Source organism: Chelonia mydas, chromosome 1 (genome assembly GCF_015237465.2).
Source record: "Chelonia mydas isolate rCheMyd1 chromosome 1, rCheMyd1.pri.v2, whole genome shotgun sequence".
Classification (NCBI taxonomy): Eukaryota; Metazoa; Chordata; order Testudines; family Cheloniidae; genus Chelonia; species Chelonia mydas.
The window spans coordinates 165,718,585-165,740,323 of NC_057849.1; the positions used below are offsets into that span (position 1 = coordinate 165,718,585).

The 21,739-nt window shown below is 43.7% G+C and overlaps 1 protein-coding gene across 2 annotated transcripts in view; it reads left to right on the forward strand.

The window, feature by feature from the left end:
• Nucleotides 1-21,739, forward strand: part of CYYR1 (cysteine and tyrosine rich 1) — an 82,100-nt gene that overhangs the window by 12,578 nt on the left and 47,783 nt on the right. Inside the window, exon 3 of one of the 2 annotated variants that reach the window (XM_037905584.2) lies at nucleotides 7,053-7,367. The exons of the other annotated variant lie outside the window; for it this stretch is intronic. Coding sequence (XP_037761512.1) covers nucleotides 7,053-7,257 — 205 coding nt within the window. The 3' untranslated portion in view covers nucleotides 7,258-7,367. Of the gene's footprint in view, nucleotides 1-7,052; nucleotides 7,368-21,739 lie in introns of those variants that run through there. 2 annotated transcript variants of the gene reach the window in all.

Here is a 21,739-nt window from a genome sequence, read left to right on the forward strand (position 1 = left end):
TCAAATGGACAGTAGGAGAATAAAATCACAGTCAAAAATGAAAAGTTGTGGCTTTCATTCTCTACAGTTTTATGACAACAATAACACCATATGTTTCTGACACAAGAAGCAGTATTTCACATCCTTACACATTTTTTTGGAGACATCATCTTATTGACTAAAATTTAATCCTTGACTATGCATATTTCCAGGAATGAAATAAAATGTCAGCTTTACAATAGTGCTTTCAAAATTGCTGTATGGTAGGTGTACTGTTAATGCTGTTTCACTTGAGTACAATATGTTTCAAGTAATATAGTGGATATTGACTTCTGTGGAAGGAGAATGGGACCTTTGGCAATTAACATCTGTATCCGGCAGCCACAGAGTTTCATTATCTTCTAATATAGTTTATTTCATGTAAAGAATACCAGAGGGACAGTAATTTTTTTTTAATCCACAAAAAATGTCAGTTAGCCATATAAATCGTGAGCTTTTATAAATGGTCTTTGTTTTAGATTATTTTGGTTTAGCAATTTATAAAGTAGGTTTGATTTGTTTTTGCTAGACTGCTTCTTTCTGTAAGGGAGGTAATTCTGCCCTTTTTCTGCCTCTTTTTCTACCTCCTACAGAGGCCCAGAATCTACTCTATAAAGTAGACATGGGACTTTGGTGGTAGGGTTGTCAGTTTGGGTTGGACATAATCTTTAATTCCTGGAGACTCCAGGACAATTCTGGAGGGTTGGCAACCGTAACTGGGGCACCTATGTATAGGGCCCTACCAAATTCACAGCCATGAAAAACACATCATGGGCCATGAAATCTGGTCTTTTGTGTGCTTTTACCCTATACTATTCAGATTTCACAGGGGAGAGCAGTGTTTCTCAAATTGGGGGTCCTGACCCAAAAGGGAGTTGTGCGAGGGGGGTCGCAAGGTTATTTTAGGGGGGTTGTGGTATTTCCACACTTACTTCTGTGTTGCCTTCAGAGCTGGGCGGCCAGAGAGTGGCTGCGTTGGCCAGGCCCCCGGTTCTGAAGGCAGCGCCCCACCAGCAGCAGCACAGAAGTAAGGGTGACAATACCATACCGTGCCATGCCTTCCCTATTTCTGTGCTGAACTATAAAACCTATATATGATGGAAACCACTTCAAGCCAGAGGGTGCTGCAGCACTCCCCACACCACTAGTTCCAGCACCTGTGGATCCCGGCCAGCAGCCGCCGCTCTCCAGCTGCCCAGCTCTGAAGGCAGCGTCACTGCCAGCAGCAGCGCATAAGTAAGGGTAGCAGTACTGCAACCCCCCCCCCCCCCCCCCCGACACACACAATAACCTTGCGACCCCCCCCCCCACACACACACACACACAACTCCTTTTTGAGTCAGGGCCCCTACAATTACAACACTATGAAATTTCAGATTTAAATAGCTGAAGTCATGACATTTATTATTTTTAAAATCCTATGTCCGTGAAATTGACCAAAATGGACCATGAATTTGGTAGGGCCCTACCTATGTATTGAAAAATTGTGAGTAAGAGACTTTTGTTCTGAGTCTTGGGGTTCTCTTCTAGGTTTGTGTTATAGTGACCCCTTAAGATTGTGTTTGATATTCTGGTGTATCTAGGAAAATAGCATCCGTGTACTCCTGTATGTAATTTGAACTCTGCTTTACAGTCAGTAGTAATGAAGTACTTTTTAGATTGTATCAATTAAATCATCTTATACTCTATAAAACAAAACTAAATTTTGTCCTGTTTGCCTTCCCAAGAATTATTGTCACAACAAACCTACTTATCCTCCCAAATTACTTTAGCGACTGTTAATGACAGTCTCATTAAAGAATGAGCCCTTTCTTTTTGTAATGAATATGAGCCTCAAGGTGGCTTTTAAGCTGCAACCTACATTGTAGGGGTATACAGGGTCTGTGTTGCAGCCCGAGCCCTAGGAAGAATTCGTGCTGGCTCAGGCAGAAATTCACTGGGGCCCTAAGACAGGGTACATTACAATGGCAACTCTGCCATCTTTTCAACAGATACAAGATATACTTCCCTCAGCAATGGACCATGTCCGCAGACTGGTTAGGAAGCGTTCTGAGGAAGGGGAAGCAGCTTTGTTTGGAAGCTTGAAATACATTTTTCCCTAAGTCTTTCATTGTATTTTAAGGTGAAGCAAGGTTTAAATTTAAAGAATCTAGGCCTCAGATGAGGCCTTTCATTTAGGCTTCATTTCATTCAGATAATTTGATATACATTTCAGTTGCTGATATTTCATAATGAGATGTTATTGTCCTTGCCCAGGCATTTGCTACACCTACAAAAATACAGGACATGTGGATTAGGAAAACAAATCAGCAGATTTATTACACTGTTACCTAAACAGTCTTCTGCAACAAATGATTAACAATTAGAACTAACAGCCCACTGGTAACTGCCAGTAGGACAGTCATAGCTGTTGCTGTGTTTATCACCCTATTATTTTTAAATTTAGGCATAAAGTTTGGCCTGTTTCAAGGGATTTAAACCCTAGATTCAGAGAGCCAGGTCCTCAGCTGGTATAAATTAATGTTCATGTCAGTGGAGTTTTGCTAATATACACCAGCTGAAGATCTGGCCCAGTATGGGAGGGACCACCAAACTTCTTTCAAAAGCAAGAAAAGGAAATAGTTTGGAATACCCTTCACTCAAGTGGTCTAGAGACAGCAGAAAGTCTTGCTGGCTTCTGGCCTGTGAAAATGTCTAGGCACTCCCTGACTAAACAACTGTGATAATTGATTTCAAATCTATGGGGTGCTTTTCTGCTTAGAAATGACCACATTATTGTGGTTTTGGCATTATGTGATCAACCAAAACTGTCCCATTCCTCGGGATGCAAGCAGTTTTTGTTCCATAAGACTCCATCACTAACTGAAGTTGCAAGTTTTGCAGGATGCTACCCTCTGAGCTATTTTGAACTCTTCTGAAACTGGACATCAGTCCTTTCTCTCTGTTACAGACAGGTTTTTGCCAGTTCTGTCTCTTCTCCCCCCGCCCCATCTCTGCTGTAATTGTAGTGGTTTTGCTTTTTCTCCTTGGGAAAACCTGCAGGTTGTTTTGCCTCAGATCTCTGTCTCGTCTGTCTGATCTATTGGTAGATTTTGAATGCACGCATTCAGGTATCTAAGTGGCCTGGCAGTTACTACATTGTTTTCCAGAACTCCCTTGACAATAGGTTTAATTCTTTCAGTTTGGCCTCTTAAATTATTAAAATGATAATGTTCAGTCTTCCTGTAATATGACTAATTTTAATTGGCATCTGGGGTTGTTATTTCCCTCCCTTGGGATCTGCTGTGGCAGCCTCTGTCACAATTTCAAAGTTAACTGCACATTTGACGCCTCCTTCTGGTCCTTCTCTTAAGGTTTTAGGTTCCCATCAATCACCCCTCTCAGGCAGAGACACTCCTCTCTCTCCCCACAGACCGGGGCTTAGGCTTGCAGTACCTCTGTGATAGCCATAGCCAACCAGTCTGCCTAATGGCCAGTGTCTGTGCATTGTTCTTCCCCCTCATCCCCCAAGGGCTATGAACAGTGTGTTGCCAGGAGTTACAAGTCACCACACAACTCTTTCTATGCAAGCACATTTATTCTTAAGACAAAAGCATTACAGAGAAAACATATTAAAAACAATAAATAAATTTAAACACACACTAAATGTACAAGGAGTCACCCAACAGTCTTTTGGGGCCCTGGAAAACCCTTCTGCAAGGATTAGGGCCCCTGTTGGACAGAAGGTCCTGTCCTGTCTGTCTGCTGGGTCAGAAAGTAGGCTTTAAGCCAGTTTAAACTCAGCCTTTTTAGATCAAAAGCTCTTTCTTTATCTGTTGGTCTCTGGACAACCCAGTTTGAACCATTAGAGGTAAGTCTCCCCATCTCTCCCTGGAGCTGTTTACAACCTAGGTGATTCACCTTAATCACTCCACGCTGGTTTTGGTTCCTGGAGCAGCTGTGGTAACCCTCCAGTTGCATACCATCTCAGGCCTCATTCTCTCAACAGCCCTTTGCCCTGAAGCTGTGTCCTCCCAGGAGGAGCCACTTCTGAAGGGGTAACTGTAGAATTACTTCTTTCTATTCTGTACCCAAATGCCTTGCAGTGAGATTTAAAGAGCTCAGTCTCTTTAGTTTATTAAAAAGAAGACTGAGAGGTGACTGGATTACAGTGTTTTAAGTACCTTCATGGGGAGAAAATACTAGGAACTAAAGAGTTTTTTAATCTAGTGGAGAAAGACATAACAAGAATCGATGGCTGGAAGCTGAAGACAGAGAAATTCAAATAAGAAATAAGCAGAAATTTTTAACAGGAAGGCTGATTAACCACTGGAACTAACTACCAGGGGAAGTTAACCAAATACAGGGTATTGGTCTCAATACAGGGGTGACTGGGAGAAATGTAATGGCATGTGATTTGCAGGTCAGACACTAGATGATCTATCTAATGGTTGCTTCTGGTCTTAAACTATCAGAATGAATCTGGGAGCTGGCCACCCCAAACTGCTACAGGTGAGGGTCTGTCAAGTTTGGCATTGTCAAGTCAACTGCTGGAGTGGTGGTGATGGATGGTTGCAAGTCAGTTATTAGCGTGGCTCATCCTTGGGTAGTGAAGATGGTTGATCACCCTGAAATAATAACCGGCTTTTAGCAAATGGACTTCCCAAGTTGTCCACTATTGTCTGCGCTCCCTGTGGGCATATGACTTACACCCTTGCTCTTGCAAAAAGTGGAATTTTTAGTGACCATAAATGATCAGAACTATGCATTTAGGTCTCATTATACATAACTGAACTTCCCCAATGTCACTAATATGCCTCTTAATGTCATGTTGGCCCATTAGTTCATTACTGGCTAAAAGAAAAAAAATGCCACCTATTGAATCACCAGTACTCTGCTAGAGAAGCAGGAGCCTTACTTTTCCTTGGGGGTCTTGAATGACTAGTACCCAGCATGACTGACCAGGCCAAACTTGTGAGATTATTATTTAATATTGTGTTAGGGTTCGGAGGCCCTGATCTCTTTACTAGTTACATGAATTAAACATAGTCCCTGCAATGAAGGGTTTGCAATCTATGAAAACAAGCAGCATGTGAAGAAGAGGGGAAACAATCAAATATAAACAATCTTTATATACATACATACACGTGTGTGTGTGTGTGTATGCAATTAATATAATATTACATTTTTAAAATCTCCATTAAAAGAGTGTTAGGGTTACAGAGGCGCCCACTCAGAAGTTAGGAAGTGCCAGATTTAGTTTGCTTGTGCAGCCTTAATTCAGCCCCCTTGTGTGTATGCGTTATGATACATTCTTTAATTACATTATTATTATCTTCTCTGTGTGCAGAGAGTTTTGTGACAATGTTATTTCTGCATATCTACTACAGCAGATTTTTTCAGTATATAAAGGCATGTGCATCTTCATGTGAGGTTAAAATGGAGCCGTAAATGGATATTGCATATAGTACTCCAACAGAGGGCCTTGGTTTTTACTGTGGATATGGATTACATAATATCTAAGTCACCTCTACAAATGTGGACCAAAGTGGCAGTGGCCAGCAAGCACCACCATACGTATTGCCTGCTGTTGACGTTGCTGTATCAGTTGGCTTATGTGAAATATGTTGACTGTCTTATTCCAGCTTTTATTGATATTACAAAAACCCACCACAGCTAGTACCAACTTGACACACTTGTCAGTTGGCTCAGGACAGAGACAGAGGAATGGAGAATGCGTTTCTCTTTCATCTCTAGAGGTGGTACCTCCTTGTCAGAATGAAGGCCTCCAAACAAGACAATGCGGAGAAGCTTGCTATGCTGCTGCCTGTGCAGTACCTGTTTTGGGGATAAATATGAGAGTTCAGTCTCCAAAGACATTAACGCGGCACCTTTTTACAGTTCATACGTTTTTTTAAACTTGAGATGAAAGTTGTTGTTTGTCATGTTCTTTTTGTTCTAGAAAGCTAAGCACAATAAAACCAGAGATTCTAGGTAAGCCTAATGAGTCTAGGAACCTCCGTTTTTGGGTGACAGACTTGAGAAACCTGAATGGAACCTGAGTTCGAGGACGTGTGCTACGCATTCAGAAAATCAGGCCCTCTTCATGGTGTTGCCGATTTGGGCACCTCAAAATGGAGGCATCCAAAATGACCAGTCACTTCTGAAAATCTTGGCTTTTGCCTACTATGGTTGAAATTTCCCCTGGGCAAATCCTAGAAGTGAGGACCACGCTTGGGAGCAAAATCTCTGTGTGTATGTTGATTTTGGTACACTTAGTTCCTGATCTACTTATAGTCTCAGCAACTTGGTTGCTCCCCTCTGCCCCCCTTTCCAAAAACTCCTGTATTTTCTCCTTGGACCATTGCTCTGCTTTTCAATCATTCTACATACACTGTCTACTAAAATAGCTGCATTGTGTCTGTTAACTGTGAATAATAAATGAGCCTCTTAATCAGATGTGATTACATTATCTATTTCTGATAACTGTCCAAAGATGTTAATTAAACACAATATCTTTGTATCCTGTGATCTTTGATAGCTTAATATTGGCAGAAAATTCCTTTGAACTAATGGCACCAGATATAACATGAGACAATGTATCCAGAGCTTCAGGGCATCTTTCCAGTTTGACGTCAAGAATAGAGTAAAAATAAGCCCCATGAAAAAAGTTTTTGAGTAGAAGCATGCAGTGTTGTCTAGCCCCACAGGTATTTCAAATATCTTCTTAGTGACACTTTTAAAGCTGTGAAATATGGTTTGGTTCCCCAGGGAGGGAAGAGGAGTTATGTTTTAAAGAGATGCTACTAAGGCTGTGCCTAAAAATCTTGACCTACCTTAATATGTTTGCTTCATGCCTAAACTATTACCTTCAGGATTATTTTGAAAACAGATTTTTCATGTTACTGAGGGCCTCAATCTGATCTACTGAAGCACTGAGCAGTTAGCAGCTGACAGAAGTCTTTCTGTGGGAGTTCATAAGTAGATGCGTATTTTGGGGGCAAGGGAGTTGATGGTTCCCTCCCTTTCCTGTCTTTTTTTTTTTTTTTCCGTAGGAATAAGATCTTGGAGAAGAAACCAATGATGGCTTATGAGATAGCACTAGAAAGAATGCACATCATTCTTGAATGGGTATCTGATGGAAGCTACTTATCCAGGAAATGTCACTTAGTAGAGCTCGTGGCAGAGAAGATCCAAGGATTGGAGATGCAGCTGGAGACAATGAGGAAATTCAGACAGGGATTTGAAGGTATAATGTAGGAGAAGAGGTGGTAGAGACAACACAAGATTTGCGGATACCTGCCAAATGAAAGGACCTGGAGGATGGACTGCCAGAAAAGGAGGGTGATCCATGGAAGAATGTGACCATGTGGACAAGATGGAGGAAGAGACCAGCTAGTACTGATGAAATCAAGTTGAGTAACCGGTTTGCTGCACTGGTGAATGAGGAAAAGAAACAGGCAGAAGATGGGGTGTGAAAAAGAAGACAAGGGAAGCCAGTACCTGCAGAAGAGATGATGGAGATAGCCAGGGACTGGAGCCTGAGTTAAAATGAGGATGATGTTCAGGATGCTGCAAGAGAGGGCATAAAACAGATTTATACCAACACCAGGAAGAGATGGGTCTATGTGAGCGAGGACTCCATACTCCTGAATCGACAGGCCTGTCACCAAACCAGACCCAGAGAACAGAAGAGTGTGCTGTCTTCCAGGAGCAGGGATGCAAGATGTGGACATGAGGCTTGAGAGAATCCTGATGAGAGTGGGGAAAAATCCATTGTGCTACACGTTGGGACAAATAACACTGCTAGATTCCCAGGTGACTGTATCAAGGACAGTTATAATCAGATAGGTAAGACATTTAAAGAAGTGGAAGCTCAGGTGATTTTCAGCTTCTGGTTCCTAGAGAAGGAGAACAAAGGCATGTCAAGATAATGAAAGTCAACAGATGTGTCAACGGTTGGTGCTATGAGGAAGGTTTTAGGATGATTCACCATTGGGAGGCATTCACAGAAAGAACATTCTTTTTGACTGATGGACTCCACTTGAGTATTTGAGGTATTAATCTTCTGGAATCGAGGCTGGCATGATTGTTAAGAAGGTAGGATATGAGGAGGGAAGGCAGGGAGAGACTCATAAAACCTCCATGCTTGGCTTCAATACACAGGAGCAGGAAAATCTGCTAAATCAAGAGATAGTAAGGAATAATGGAACACCACAAGCTAAAAAACTGGGTGAGGTCCAAAAAAAAACCCAACTGAAATACTTGTACATGAATGCAAGGCATCTAGGCAATAAAATTGAGGAACTGAAACTACTGATGCAGGAGGTCAAACCAGATGATATAGGAATTACAGAAACATGGTGGAATAACATTCATGACAGGAATACAGGTAATGAATAGTATGTGCTGTTTAGGAGAGGTTAGAATAAAAGTAAAGGAGGTGGGGTACCATTGTACATCAAAGATGTACTGTAAAGAAATACACAGTGATAGTATGGACAAAAGAGAATGTATTTGGGTTGAAATCACTTTGGGGGAAGGATTGTGAAAGAGGTTCTTTTGGGATAGTGTTCGGAGTCTGACTTGGATATGGATAGTGATCTTTTTAATCTTATTAGAGAAATACTTTTGGGAATTGTCATAATGGGAGATTTTAACTTCACAGATATAGATCAGAGAATAAATTATATTAATACTGGATGTGATAGTTTTCTTCATGAAATTGTCACTGAAACAACAAGAGGCTATGTAATTTTCGTGAGGACTTCATAAGAAATAGCCTTGGATCAAGTGATCATGAATTTATTCAGTTTAAATTAAATGGAAAGATAAGATGCTCGTCATCTATGATTTCTTGATTTCAAAAGGAAAAACTTTGTGATATTAAGGGAACTAGTTAGAGAAGTCAACTGGACTGAAGAGTTTAAGGACTTAAATGTAGGGGAGGCTTGGAGTTTCTCCATATCAAGTATATGAAAACTTTTTGAAAATTGCAACCCAAGAAAGGAGAAAAAACATGTAGGAAAAGGCTCCAGACGCAACTGAATGAAGAACCACATAAATCAAGTTATTAGGAGTAAGCAGAGATCCTATAGAGAATAGAAAAAGGGAATGATCAGCAAAGAAAGCTACATCCTGGAGATTAGAAAATGTAGGAATAAAGTGAGAATTTCTAAAGGTTCAGCGGAATTAGCTCTTGCCAAGGAAATTAAAATAATAAGAGGCTTTATAAGTGTGTGTGTGTGTGTGTATGTGTGTATATATATATATATATATATATATAGTGACAGGGTCGGGCCAGATAGCTACAAAAGAGTGGTCGAAGGTAGATACATTAGTTCCAGGTTAAGCAGGTCCCTTTTCCTTGGGTAAGATAACTGGGACTATTCCAGAACACTCAGGAACTTTCTAGAACTAATTAAGGCAGGCAGGCTAATTAGGACACCTGTAGCTAACTGGGAAGCTGCTACAATTAATTAAGGCTAATCAGGACATCTGGTTTAAAAAGGCTGTCACTCCAGTTAGTGAGGTGTGCACGTAAGGAGCTGGGAGTGAGAGGACATGCTGCTGGAGGACTGAGGAGTACAAGTGTTAACAGACATCAGGAGGAAGGTCCTGTGGTGAGGACAAAGAAGGTGTTGGGAGGAGGCCAAGGGGAAGTAGCCCAGGGAATTGTAGCTGTCTACAGCTATTCCAGAAGGCACTCTAGACAGCTGCAGTCCACAGGGCCCTGGGCTGGAACCCAGGGTAGAAGGCAGGCCCGGGTTCCCCCCAAACCTCCCAACTCTTGACCCAACACAGGAGCTTCCACCAGAGGTGAGGGTCTCTGAGCTGGTCCCCAACCCACATGGTGGATCAGCTGAAACTGCAAGGATTGTTCTTACTCTTTTTTTTCCCCATGCTGGCCAGTGGTGAGGTTATCTGAGTGAACGGCAGTTTGAGCCATGAAAGTGGCCAAACTAAGGGCTGCCATGAATCTCTGAGGCAAGCAAAATCCGCCAATAAGTGCAGGACCCACCAAAGTAGAGGAGGAACTTTGTCACTACATATAAATATATGAAAAGAGAGACTAAGGAAGGATGAAGCCAGGCTGCTATGGAGGGGGAGGGGATTAAAGATAATCTCGGTATGGCCCAAAAATTAAATAAATACTTTACCTCGGGTTTTCAAGAAGGATGATAAGATGGAGCATGGGCATGAAGGCAATTCACTTGATGGAAATGAATGCCTATACATGGAAATTACCATATCTGATGTAGAAGAAAAACATAGAGCTTAAATCAGGGGGACCGGATGATTTGCAGTCTAGAATATTGAGAGAACTGGCACATGGAATTGCTAGTGCTGTGGCAAGGATTTTTAATAAATCTCTGTATATGGTACTGCCCCATAATGAATGGAAGATAGTTAATGTCATATCTATATTTCAGAAATGAAAAAAATGATCTGGGCAATTACTGATCTGTTAGTCTGATCTCAGCAAAATGCAAGGCTTTGGAACAAATTGTGAAGGAAAGAACAATTTAAATTCACAGAGGTAAATGGTAAAGAGGTTTTAACACAATATGGGTTTATAGGAGACGTACACTGCTGCATGAAGGGGACTCCTGTCCGGGAACATGCAAGCCACTTGCACACTAGCGAGATCAGGAACAGCTGCTGGTGAGCCTGGTGCCTGCCCCCGTGGGCAGGGCTAGGGGCAATACAGCTACACTGGAGGAGCTACCTGGAGCGGTTGCTGGCTCCTGCGAGCGGCAGCCTGATGTGCTGCTGCTTCGCTGCTGCGGTTCCTGGAAGAGCCCTGCAGTTCTGTGGGTGTGCACTTTATATCCATGGATATAAATTTTGTATGCACGCTGGTAGGCAATTCTTCAGTAAAATTAAATGGTTAAAGTAAATCATAGACATTACAGTTGATTTCAGAGTCTGTAGGTCAGGATAATAGCAGTCATGTTAAATCTGCCCGTTTGTAGTCTCTCTGGTACATCTAAAAGATTGGCGCCCTCAGTCCATTGTTCAAAGCTCCCTTTGTTAGAAATCACAGTCCAGAGATGTGGAACAGGAAAGAGGCAACAAGGTGATGTCACAGTCTCAAACATGTCCTCCCAAACCATGTGCATTGAAAAGTACTAGCTCAAACATGGAGTCAAGGATCACATATTCTACAAGCCCTTCTGAGTCATGGGCATCCATTGTCCATATGCTCTCTCAGGCGTCCTTGGGAGGAGCCCACTGGAAGATTCCCCTTAATGGCCCATCAACACATAGCTGGCTAGTCTTGATGTAAATCTGTCTTGTGGGTATTACCCAAGAACAAATGTTTAGTAACAAGCATACAGTAAAATTTCATAACTTCATACACGGTGGTGATATACACATTTCAACAGGATAATAATACTTAGCAGATTATAACTTTTCCAGTGACACTTACATGGCATATTTTGTACAAAATTTAGTGCAATTGTGTGACAGTGCTGACAATACTGGTATAGACTGTCAACTTCCTTTTTATACAGTGGTTAAGTGTATAAACTTGATGGAATGCTTGTAAGATGCTGCATGTATTAATCCTACATATAATATCGGTATCCCATGCTGTAAGGTAATACTTTAGTGTTTGCTCTATAACTGTAAAATGTTTGTTCTCAAACTCTGTAATTCACCAAACAGGAAAAAAAAACTTCACCTAATGCAAAATGCTGGATTCCTACAGAAGGTGTTATCTCCTGTCCATCAGGAAGGACTATCAGATCCAAAAAGAAAAGGATGCATCCGATGAAGTGAGCTGTAGCTCACGAAAGCTTATGCTCAAATAAATTGGTTAGTCTCTAAGGTGCCACAAGTACTCCTTTTCTTTTTGCGAATACAGACTAACACGGATGTTACTCTGAAACCTATCAAATCCAAATGGGCCTTTGTGGAACAAAGACTTGTTGATTGCTCCCCACCCATGAAGAGGTTATGTGCAAAAGTGCTTGTCCCATCATCGTGGACTCTAGGAAGATGGGGATAAAAATCCCTGACCAGAAGGAATTAGGGATTCTTTATGCTGTCTGGACTCCTGACCATAAGCAAAAGTTCCCCAAGCTGCTTGGCTTGGGTTAGCCCAAAAGGACATAAAAGCTTGCTTATTATAGAAGTTCCTGTTACCTTTTGAATTTAAGATTGTACCACATGTGTGTTTGTGTGCTTATCTGTTTTAACCTTGTAAATAACTCGTTTCTTTTTCTTACTTAAATCCTTAATTAGTTTATGATAGGATTGGCTACATGCCTTGTCTTTGGTGTGAGATCTAAGGTGAATATTGACCTTGATAAGTCACTGATCCTTTGGGACTATGAGTAACCTAAATATTTTGTGATCTTTGGTGTTAAGTGACTATTTATCACAGAGTCAAGCTTGCCTGGGTGGCAAAATAGATCGAAATGCCCAAGGGGACTGTCTGTGACTCCATGTTAAGGCTGTATAGTGTCTGAGGAGTTTACCCTTGTTACTTGGTTGGTGAAATCTAAGTATAGAACTCACAACCAGGTTCAGGTATGTGCTCTGCTTCTTAACATTTTGCCCTGAGGTTGGTATTCTTGCTCATGAGCCACTCCAGACAGCATGACGGGGCTTGCTTCCAGTTTGTCATATGTTCCTAACGCTAATGCTTTGGGGTTTCTGCCAGCCAGAAAGGGATTTTTTCCCCCCTCAGTGTATTCTGGAAGGGGTTTTTTATATTCTTCCTTTGAAACGTCTGGGATGGCCGCTGCTGAAGACGGGACATTGGGCTAGGGCTTTGAGGTGGCACTGAGCAGTCTCTCTTTTCGGTGCTTGGCTGGCTGGTTCTTGGTCACATGCTTAGGGTCTAGCTAATGGCCATATGTGCAGTCGGGAAGGAATTTTCCCACTGATCAGATTGGCAGTGACCTTGGGGATTTTTTGCTGCCTTCTGCAACACGAGTGCGGGTCACTTGCAAGGATTATCAAGGATTATCACTTAATCATTTACCTACTATTGTTTGTGCATCAAATACTGGTGCACCTCGGTCCTTTCAATTCTCTGCCTGTGGCACATAATAGTGTAGTCTTCTGTGGTTGTCATACTTCAGTCTAATTTTGGTTGTTCGGTTTAGTGTGTAGTGCTGGATAGTGCTGATGGCCTGTGATATACTGGAGGTGAGACTAGATGATATTTTCCTTTCTGGCCCTATCTCTCTGACTCTAAATCAGTGGCAGTTTTGCTGAGGGGATGGGACTGAGGCAATAATAAAGGAGTCTGGCCTATGTGTTGTTATAACTGATTCATGGTTCATGTGTACCACTTTAAACCAGTGAAACCAATGGATGGAAATTAGTATACATGCCATTGCAGTGCAGAAGTGCAGTATGTTTGTGATGGGCTTCTATCACTTTCCTTAGGACGTTGTTGTACAGGGGTGGCCAACCTGAGCCTGAGAAGGAGCCAGAATTTACCAATGTACATTGCCAAAGAGCCATAGTAATATGTCAGCAGCCCCCCATCAGTTCCTCCACTCCCACTCCCAGACCCTCCCACCCACCAGCAGCCCAGCCAATCAGCGCCTCTCCCTCCCTCCCCGCACCTCCCAATCAGCTGTTTCGTGGCATGCAGGAGGTTCAGAGGGGTAGGGGGAGGAGCGAGGGCATAGCAGGCTCAGGGAAGGAGGCGGGAAGGGGTGGGATGGGGCAGGGTCTGTGGCAGAGCCAGGGGTTGAGCAGTGAGCACCCCACGGCACATTGGAAAGTTGGCGCCTGTTGCTCCAGCCCCGGAGTTGATGCCTATACAAGGAGCCGCATATTAACTTCTGAAGAGCTGCATGTGGCTCCGGAGCCACAGGTTGGCCATCTCTGGTTTACTAAGTCACCCTCAGAAAGTCTTACTTTGAGTCCAATCTGAGATTCATCAACCTGAGAGCTGCAACAAGTTGGCTGTTGGTGTAAATCCTGGCTGATTTGTAGGACTTCAGACCAAAAGGGACCATTATGATCACCTAGTCTGACCTCCTGCGTGACACAAGCCATAGAATTTCATCCAATGATTCCTGCAGTGGAGAGAATTGTCTTTCCCAGCTATGTAAGTGTATGCTATCAAGTCCAGCTGAAATACAGCATATATTTTATCAAGACATACAGTCTCAATTTTGACTTCCAAATGAAGATAAATTTACCGCGTTCCTTGCTAAGCTGTTCCAGTGGTTCCATCCTGTGTCTAATATGAATTTTTCTAATTTAATCCTCCAGCTGTTGAATCTTGTTTGCCTTTCACTGCTATGTTCAAGGCCACCCTAATGTCAGATAGCTTCTCTCTGTGTAGACAGTAGTTAAACCTGTTGTTGTTGATGTTTTTAATTAATGGTATTGCAGTAGATCCTATCGGACCATTCCAGGACAAGGGCCCAGTTGCAGTAGGCATTGTATGAAGAAATACAATAATAAGATGACAGCCTCTGCCCCAGAAAGCTCTCATCACTATGGCAAGATGCAGGAGGTAAATAAGAGAAACAAAGGGGATAGAAAAGGAATGGTGTGATTACCCTAAAGCAAGCATGCCTGCCATCCCCACTAGTGTTTTTGGGGGGGGGGGGGCGGGGTGGAGATCTCCTCATGCAGAAGCCACTGCTGACACAGGTAGAAGAGACAAGTTTCAAGAGTTTCCCCCCTCTGCCATTAGTATAATCTGCCATATGAAATTAGAGAATAATCAACAGGAGGCACAGGATGGGGGATGAAGTCTCCCAAATCCTTTCCTTGCTTCCAGAAGCACTCCTACTACTGTCAGAAATGGGAGGAAATAGCTGAAGATGTTTTGGTGAAGCTGCTTCCTGCCCAGCTCTCTGCCAGCTGTCCCTCAACTCTGTTAACAGCCCTTAAAACAACTGGCCACCTGAATGGCACCTGTAAAAAGGGAGCTAATGCCCACTTTATAAAGAAGTGAAGCAGATCGCCCCAACATCCTCTTGCCAGTAACAAGCATAGGTGGACCAGTATGGGGGAATGAGGCATAGGCAGGTAACAAGAGGTGGTATGGGTTAAAGTGGACATCCTGGGTGGCTGTCACAAGGGACAAGATACGGGAAGTTGTGTTAGTGGGAAAGACCCTCTCTGGTGGGTTTTATGCTCTGGTGCACCTATTTAGTTATTGCTAGCTATGCATTGGTGTTTAAATCAGAACAGGAGTTTGCCAACACTAATACAATTTTCCAAAAGCTTTTGTGTTTTTACTGAGGAAGGATATGTTTAACTAGGATATGTTGTAACATTCATTAACATGCTTGTAAAGGGGCAATGTGTTCTATTGAAATAATGTTTGTTTAAAAAAATACAGGTTGTTGTTACTAAGAATGTATAAATGTACTGCAAGACAGGTAGCTTTTTTGTTTTAAAATTATATTAAAAATTAATACCGTTTTCTGAAAGGTGCATGATTTACTACATGGGGCCTGATTCAATGCCCATTGAAGTCAATGGAAAAACTCCCATTGACTGTCAAGGGAGCTGGATCATGACCCTGAAGAATTCCCACACTATTAGCAAGGACCTTGAGAGCTACTCTCTACAGCAGGGGTCGGCAACCTTCGGCACGCAGCCCATCAGGGTAATCCATTGGCAGGTTGCGAGACAATTTGTGTATGTTGACCGTCCGCAGGCTGCTGTTCCCGTGCCTGTGGACGGTAAATGTAAACAAAATGTCTTGTGGCCTGCCAGCAGAGTACCCTGATGGGCCACGTGCTGAAGGTTGCTGACCCCTGCTGTACAGCCTGAATCATAAACAAAGAAATAACAGTCAGCCTCTAAGGATGAGGGGGCATTCGAGTCTCCAGGCTCATTCAGTCTATGACCTTTCTGCTGAGACTGCCAGGTGCCAACTGGTACCAGGTATGGGGATGGCTTTCATGAAACGGATACCTTTGCACTAGAACTGGGCTGAGGCTACCAATTCATTTCCTATTCAGTAGGTCGTTGAAGAGCAATCGTGCAGCATCCACTTTTCAACTGGTCACCTTGTAGCCTTATCTTTAGTTATGGGTTACTTTAACTAATTACCCATCCCGATGGTGAGGGTTTTACACCTACTTTAATCTGTGAGAGTTCAGACCCCAAGATCGAGTAGAGAGGTTATCAATAGAAGAGGGACCCCTCAGTGTACAAGAGAGACTTCATAGTGCTCTTGCTAAAATCATTACTTTTTATTAACCAATCAATCAGTGCACACACTGCAGTGTGGTAAAGGAGCAAGAGACCAATACAGAATGCATAATATTTACATTACTCATACTGTGCCTTGTGGAAAAACTCGAAATGTTAGTTCTCATCCTCATGGCCATCACCGTTATCACCATATCCTCCTGGTATCTTTTCCCCCCACCCCCCGCCCCATCAAAGCACACAGGTTGTGTGTGATGCAGCTTTTATAGTACATTGGACTGTTGCCTGCTTTGCTTCATACATATTTTTGAAGGTATTAACCTCTCCCTTATTTGAACTTCCACACCCCACTACTTTTGGGGTATGCTGTTTTTCATAGGCTAACTCATTGGTTCCCCTTACACTCATTACCACTTATGTCTCTTTATCGCCATAGTAACAGGCAGGTACCTTAAGGAAGTCTCTAACATTTCACCCTTGCTACCAATAGTCATCTTGCAGTGTCTGCTAATCTCTTGTAGACGTTATTATCCAAACTCAGTAGTTAACTTTCAAAACATCAGCATATCACAAATAAAGACACAAACTCAGCATGATTACTATTAATTTACTTATGCTAATTTGTTCTAAATCCTAATTTTGCTAAACTAAATATTTTACAGGCCTGTAGGCCCAGTAATGCAATATTAATAATCTTTATATCTCATCTCTGTATCCTAAATATACCTAATGCCTTTTATCCTTGGCTACAACCTGGAGGTAAGACACTGTTATTTCATTACAAATCCTCTAAACTATCTCTAGTCTCCCTTAAGCGGTGTGTATTTAAAATCAATACAATCTCCCTGTAGCACCCCTGAAGCAAAGTCACAGAATAAAAACAATGCGGCAGAGTTTGGCTCAAAGGGAGGCATTAGAGATGAAGCTGATGCCAGAGGTCAGGATATTGTACATCCTATATCTCAGAGCTTTTGGTGCTCCAAACAAGAATCAATTCTGCTGCCACAAAGAGGATCACAAGTAGTGAGGAAGACTCCTTCTAAAAGTCTCTATCAAACTGACAGTTTTTGAACTTCACATAAAAGAAAAGGTGGCAATGGAAGCACATGGTGGTGTTTGACTTTCTATTACTAGGATCTATAAATCATTCTCTAACTACTGTGTGATCTGGACATGTGTTTATCAAAACTAGTATGTTTCCATGACAGTAATGTACAGTCAATCCAATCAATAGTATGCTGATTGGAGTGGATACTTTTTTTTTTTTTTGGTAAGCGTATGTCCACTAAGATAGACATATACAAACTTGTGGGATTTTTTCTTTCATTATTATCTGTCATTGCAGTGTCTGCCAGTCAAGCATGTGATGTTTCACTGAGCATTAATAACCAAAGGGATGTTGATGACCCTGGTGAGAAAAGAACTATTAACACCAGCAAGTGCTCAATTCCCTGGAAAATTCCTTGTGGTTGTTGAAAGAGTGGTTGTTACTAGAGTAACCACTTTTTAATGTGAAAAATAGTCCTTGTAGCTACTTTCTTTGGTACTCTTCCATCATCACTAGGTAATAGAATGTAACTCTGTTGTCCTCAGACAAGCATCTGATGACACCAACAGTGAATTTGTCCCAATAAGTTTAAATAGTGCCCTTCCTATGCCAGTAGCCAATCCAAGTTATAATTGTACAGCAGCCAACCCAGATTATAACTGTATTTTTGATAATGGTCTGTCATTAGACCTAAATTTCCTTTATTATCAGTTTAAATCTGGACGCTTAGGAATACCCCCCGCCCTTCATCTGATACTCTTGAGAGAGTTCTGCACCAAAAAATTTAAAATTCTGTGCCCCCAACAAATAAAAATCTGTCCACAATATTTCAAAATTCTGCACATTTTATCAGTCAATAAATAAAATATGGAGGCTCCAGCATGGTAGTGGGGGGCACAGGCCACTGGCTGCACGAAGGTGGGAGATCACCCTGCAGCCCTCCTACCCCCTCCCCACCCTGGGACACAAACTTGACGGTGAGGCTGCACCCAACCCTGACACAGCTTAAGGGCCAAGCCTGCCTCAGAAACATCATGAGGCCCTGCCCCTCCAAGCCAGGTGCACCAATATAGGAAGTGAGAGAGACAGAGTCTCGCACACATGTCCAGCCCTGACCCCAGGGGTGGAGCAGGCAGGCTCAGCCCAGTAGGATCTTATTGTGGGGGTGGGGATCCAGGTGTGGGGTGAGAGGGTTCTGTGGGGGGCTTAGTGGGAGTCCAGGTATGGGGGGGAATCTGGATGCACAAAGGCTTGGTGGTGGTTCCAGGTGCAGGGGGAATGGGACTCTGCAGGGGGGTCCAGGTGAAGGTGGTTGGGAGGGAGGGACTGGGTGTGGGGGGTTGGAGCTTGGCAGGGGAATCTGAGAGTGGGAGGCTCAGCGGGGGGGTCTGGGTGGTGGAGAAGTGGGGTTTGGTGGGGTGGGAGTCTGGGGTGCAGCTCTTTGGGGCTCAGTGGGGTTGGAGTCTGGGTGCAGGGGGTTCATTGGGGTGGTCCAGGTGCAGGGGGGTGGGCTTGTTGGGGTGGGGGTTTGAGTGCAGGGAACTTAGTAGGGGTGGTCTGGGTGCAGGGGTGGGGTCTGGATGAAGGGGGGTCTGGGTGTAAGGGAACTCCAGATGCAGAGGATAAGGCTTGGTGGAGGGTGGTTCTGGGTGCAAGGGCCTCAGTGGGAAAGATCTGGGTGCTGGAGAAATGAGGCTTGGCATGGAGGCGTCTGGTTATGGGGGAGTGCAGGTGGACAGGGAGCAGCTCCCTATACAGTGACCCCGCCACCTGCAGCTGAGGAGTGATGGGGACAGGAGGTGGGGGGCAGTGCAGAGCTTCCTGTAGCCAGGGGTGGGTCTGGCCTGGACCCAACCACTCCTTGCAGCGGAAGGAGAAGTCTCATCCTGACCAGCCAGGACAAGCAGCTGAGCTTGGAGCAGGGTAGGAGCCACCGGCTGGGGCGTCCCCAGCTATTCCCCTCCCCCCCACACAGTGATTTCTCTCTCCGCCGGCTGCTCTGGACACGCAAAACAATGCACTGGCACTGTTGGTGAGGGGTGCATGGCTCATGGCTTCCCTTTGCTTCCCCATCAGAAATCATTTTTCTTTGGGGAAGCAAAGAAATCTGTGGGGAACATGAATTCTGTGCACGCACAGTGGTGCAGAATTCCCTTAGGAGTAATACAAAAACCACATTACCTTTAGCTGAAAGAAGTTGCTTGTCATTTGCTCAGCTTTGCCCATGCCAGTTCATTTTGTAAGAGGAGTTCAGAATGATTCTAGCAGATAGAAGCAGCCCTGCAAAAGTAGCACTTCAATGGTCTATTTATAGAGTGGATTAGGAGAAGATGTGAAGCAAGGATTTCACTTGCAGGTCAGGGATGGAGAGGAATGTTTTAGGACTAAGTTGAAGGTATGTCAATTGGCCCTTGTCTTTCCAAATGTAAAGAGAGTTTTTAATTACCTAAATCTTCTGAGAAAGAAGAGTACCTACCTGTGGCACAGAGCTAATGGCTTCACAAATATCCAGTAATAGTAACAATACAGCTGTATCCTTCTACTCATCAAGAAATTCTTTTTTCCAGTACTTCACAGTAAATGAAATTTGGCTCGTTCTCCTCATAGTCATCTAGTTCACTGTAAGGAAATATTTCTTTCAAAATCTATGGGTAAATACCAAACCCTATGTGTGTGTGTCGTCACGGAAGGAAGGGTCAATTGTATAACTCTAGCTATGTATTTCCAAGCTTCAGAAAACAGAAAAACTCTTCAAAATAGAAGTGAGTAGAGCCATATGGTTAGAATTTACAAGTACATGCACACACTGTAAACTTTGGCCTTGATTCTACAAGCTGTTCCATGTAAGAGGACTTCTGCACCCATGCGGGACCCCATTGTCTTAATGGGTCTATTTTCCTTTGAGATATTATTTCTGGTCTCATTTTTGGGTGGAATTATATTCTGTGGGCCATACGATGCTGTAGCAGGGGAATCTGTCTATGAATGGCATCTCCCCACAGCAGGGCCGGATTAAGGCAGAAGCTTTAGGGGCTGCAGGCCAGGGCCCCGGCTCAAGGGGGGCCCTCCAAAAATAAATCACAGGCAGCAATCTCCGGGCCGCTAAAAGGGGTGCTCAGGCAGGCTGCCTGCATGCACTGGCCCCACGCTGGTCCCAGAAGCCGCCGGCTGCTGGCATGTCTCTGGCACGTTGCTAGCAGTGGGGTGGGGGAGGCAGCTCCGCGCACTGCCTCCCACCCCCAACACCATCCCCACAGCTCCCATCTGCCGGTTCCTGGCCCATGGGAGCTATGGGGGCAGCACTTGCGGGCGCAGACAGCACACAGAGACCTGCTGTCCCTTTCCCCCCAGGGACTGTAGAGATGTGCCAGCAGCCATCCGCTTCCAGGAGTGGCGAGGGGCTATGGCAGGCAGGCAGCCTGAGCACTGCTGCACCGCCAGCTGGGAGCTGCCTGTGGTAAGCGCCTCCTGGCCAGAGCCTGCACCTCGCATCCCCTCCTGCACCCCAACCCCCTGCCCCAGTTTGGAGCCCCCTCCTGCACCCAAACTCCCTCCCAGAAGACTCCATGCCCACTCCTGTACCCAAACTCCCTCCCAGGAAAAAATTTGTATACAGGGACCCCACATAATCTAATAGCCCCGGGTCCACAGGAGAGTTAATCCATCCCAGTCCCGCAGCACCCTTGCATAATAGGAACTGGACTGGCCTTAAGGATATGTCTACACAGCAGAGAAAAACCCACGGCTGGCCTGTGCCAGCTGATTTGGACTTGCGGGGCTTGGGCTGTGGGGCTGTTTCATTGCTATGTAGGCTTCCGGGATTGGTCTTGAGCCCAAGCTCTGGGACCCTCCCACCCTGCAGGGTCCTAGCACATGTGCTCAAGACTGAGCCCAGACAGCTATGTAGCAGTGAAACAGCCCCAAAGCCCGAGCCTCGGGAACCTGAGTCAGCTGGCATGGGCTAGCCATGGGTTTTCTTTGCTGTGTAGACATACCTCAAGTTGCCATGTTTCCACAGTGACCAAACCAGTCATTTCTGGTTTTTTTAAGGCCAGCTTTTCTATTGTGTCTGACTGTAGAAAATATTCACCGTCTTATTTAAATGGTACAAAATGCTGTCAGGAAAAAAAAATACATTTTTCTTTGTTGTCCTGTTCAAAGCTGATAGAGAGACAAGAGGAATTAGTATTTGTTCTGTGTTTGTGTAGAACCTAGCACAATAGTGTCCTGCTTCTTGAATAGAATTCATAGGCACTATAGTAGTACAAATAATAACCAACCATAATGATAGTTTTTAAAAATTCAGATCACCTTACATTTTAGTTTCTTAAGGGAAAGGGGACCCAAGAAGATAAAATCTCAGACATTTTTCTTGCATGAGAATATTGAAGAATGGGGACAAGCATATTAAAACCAATGGTACATAACAAGTTGCAAACTCTTCCAAATCACATTCATACATAATTAAAAAGTAATTAAACTTGTTAAAGAATGAGCATGGTCTTTTTCTCTAATATAAATATTTCATACTTAAATAATTTA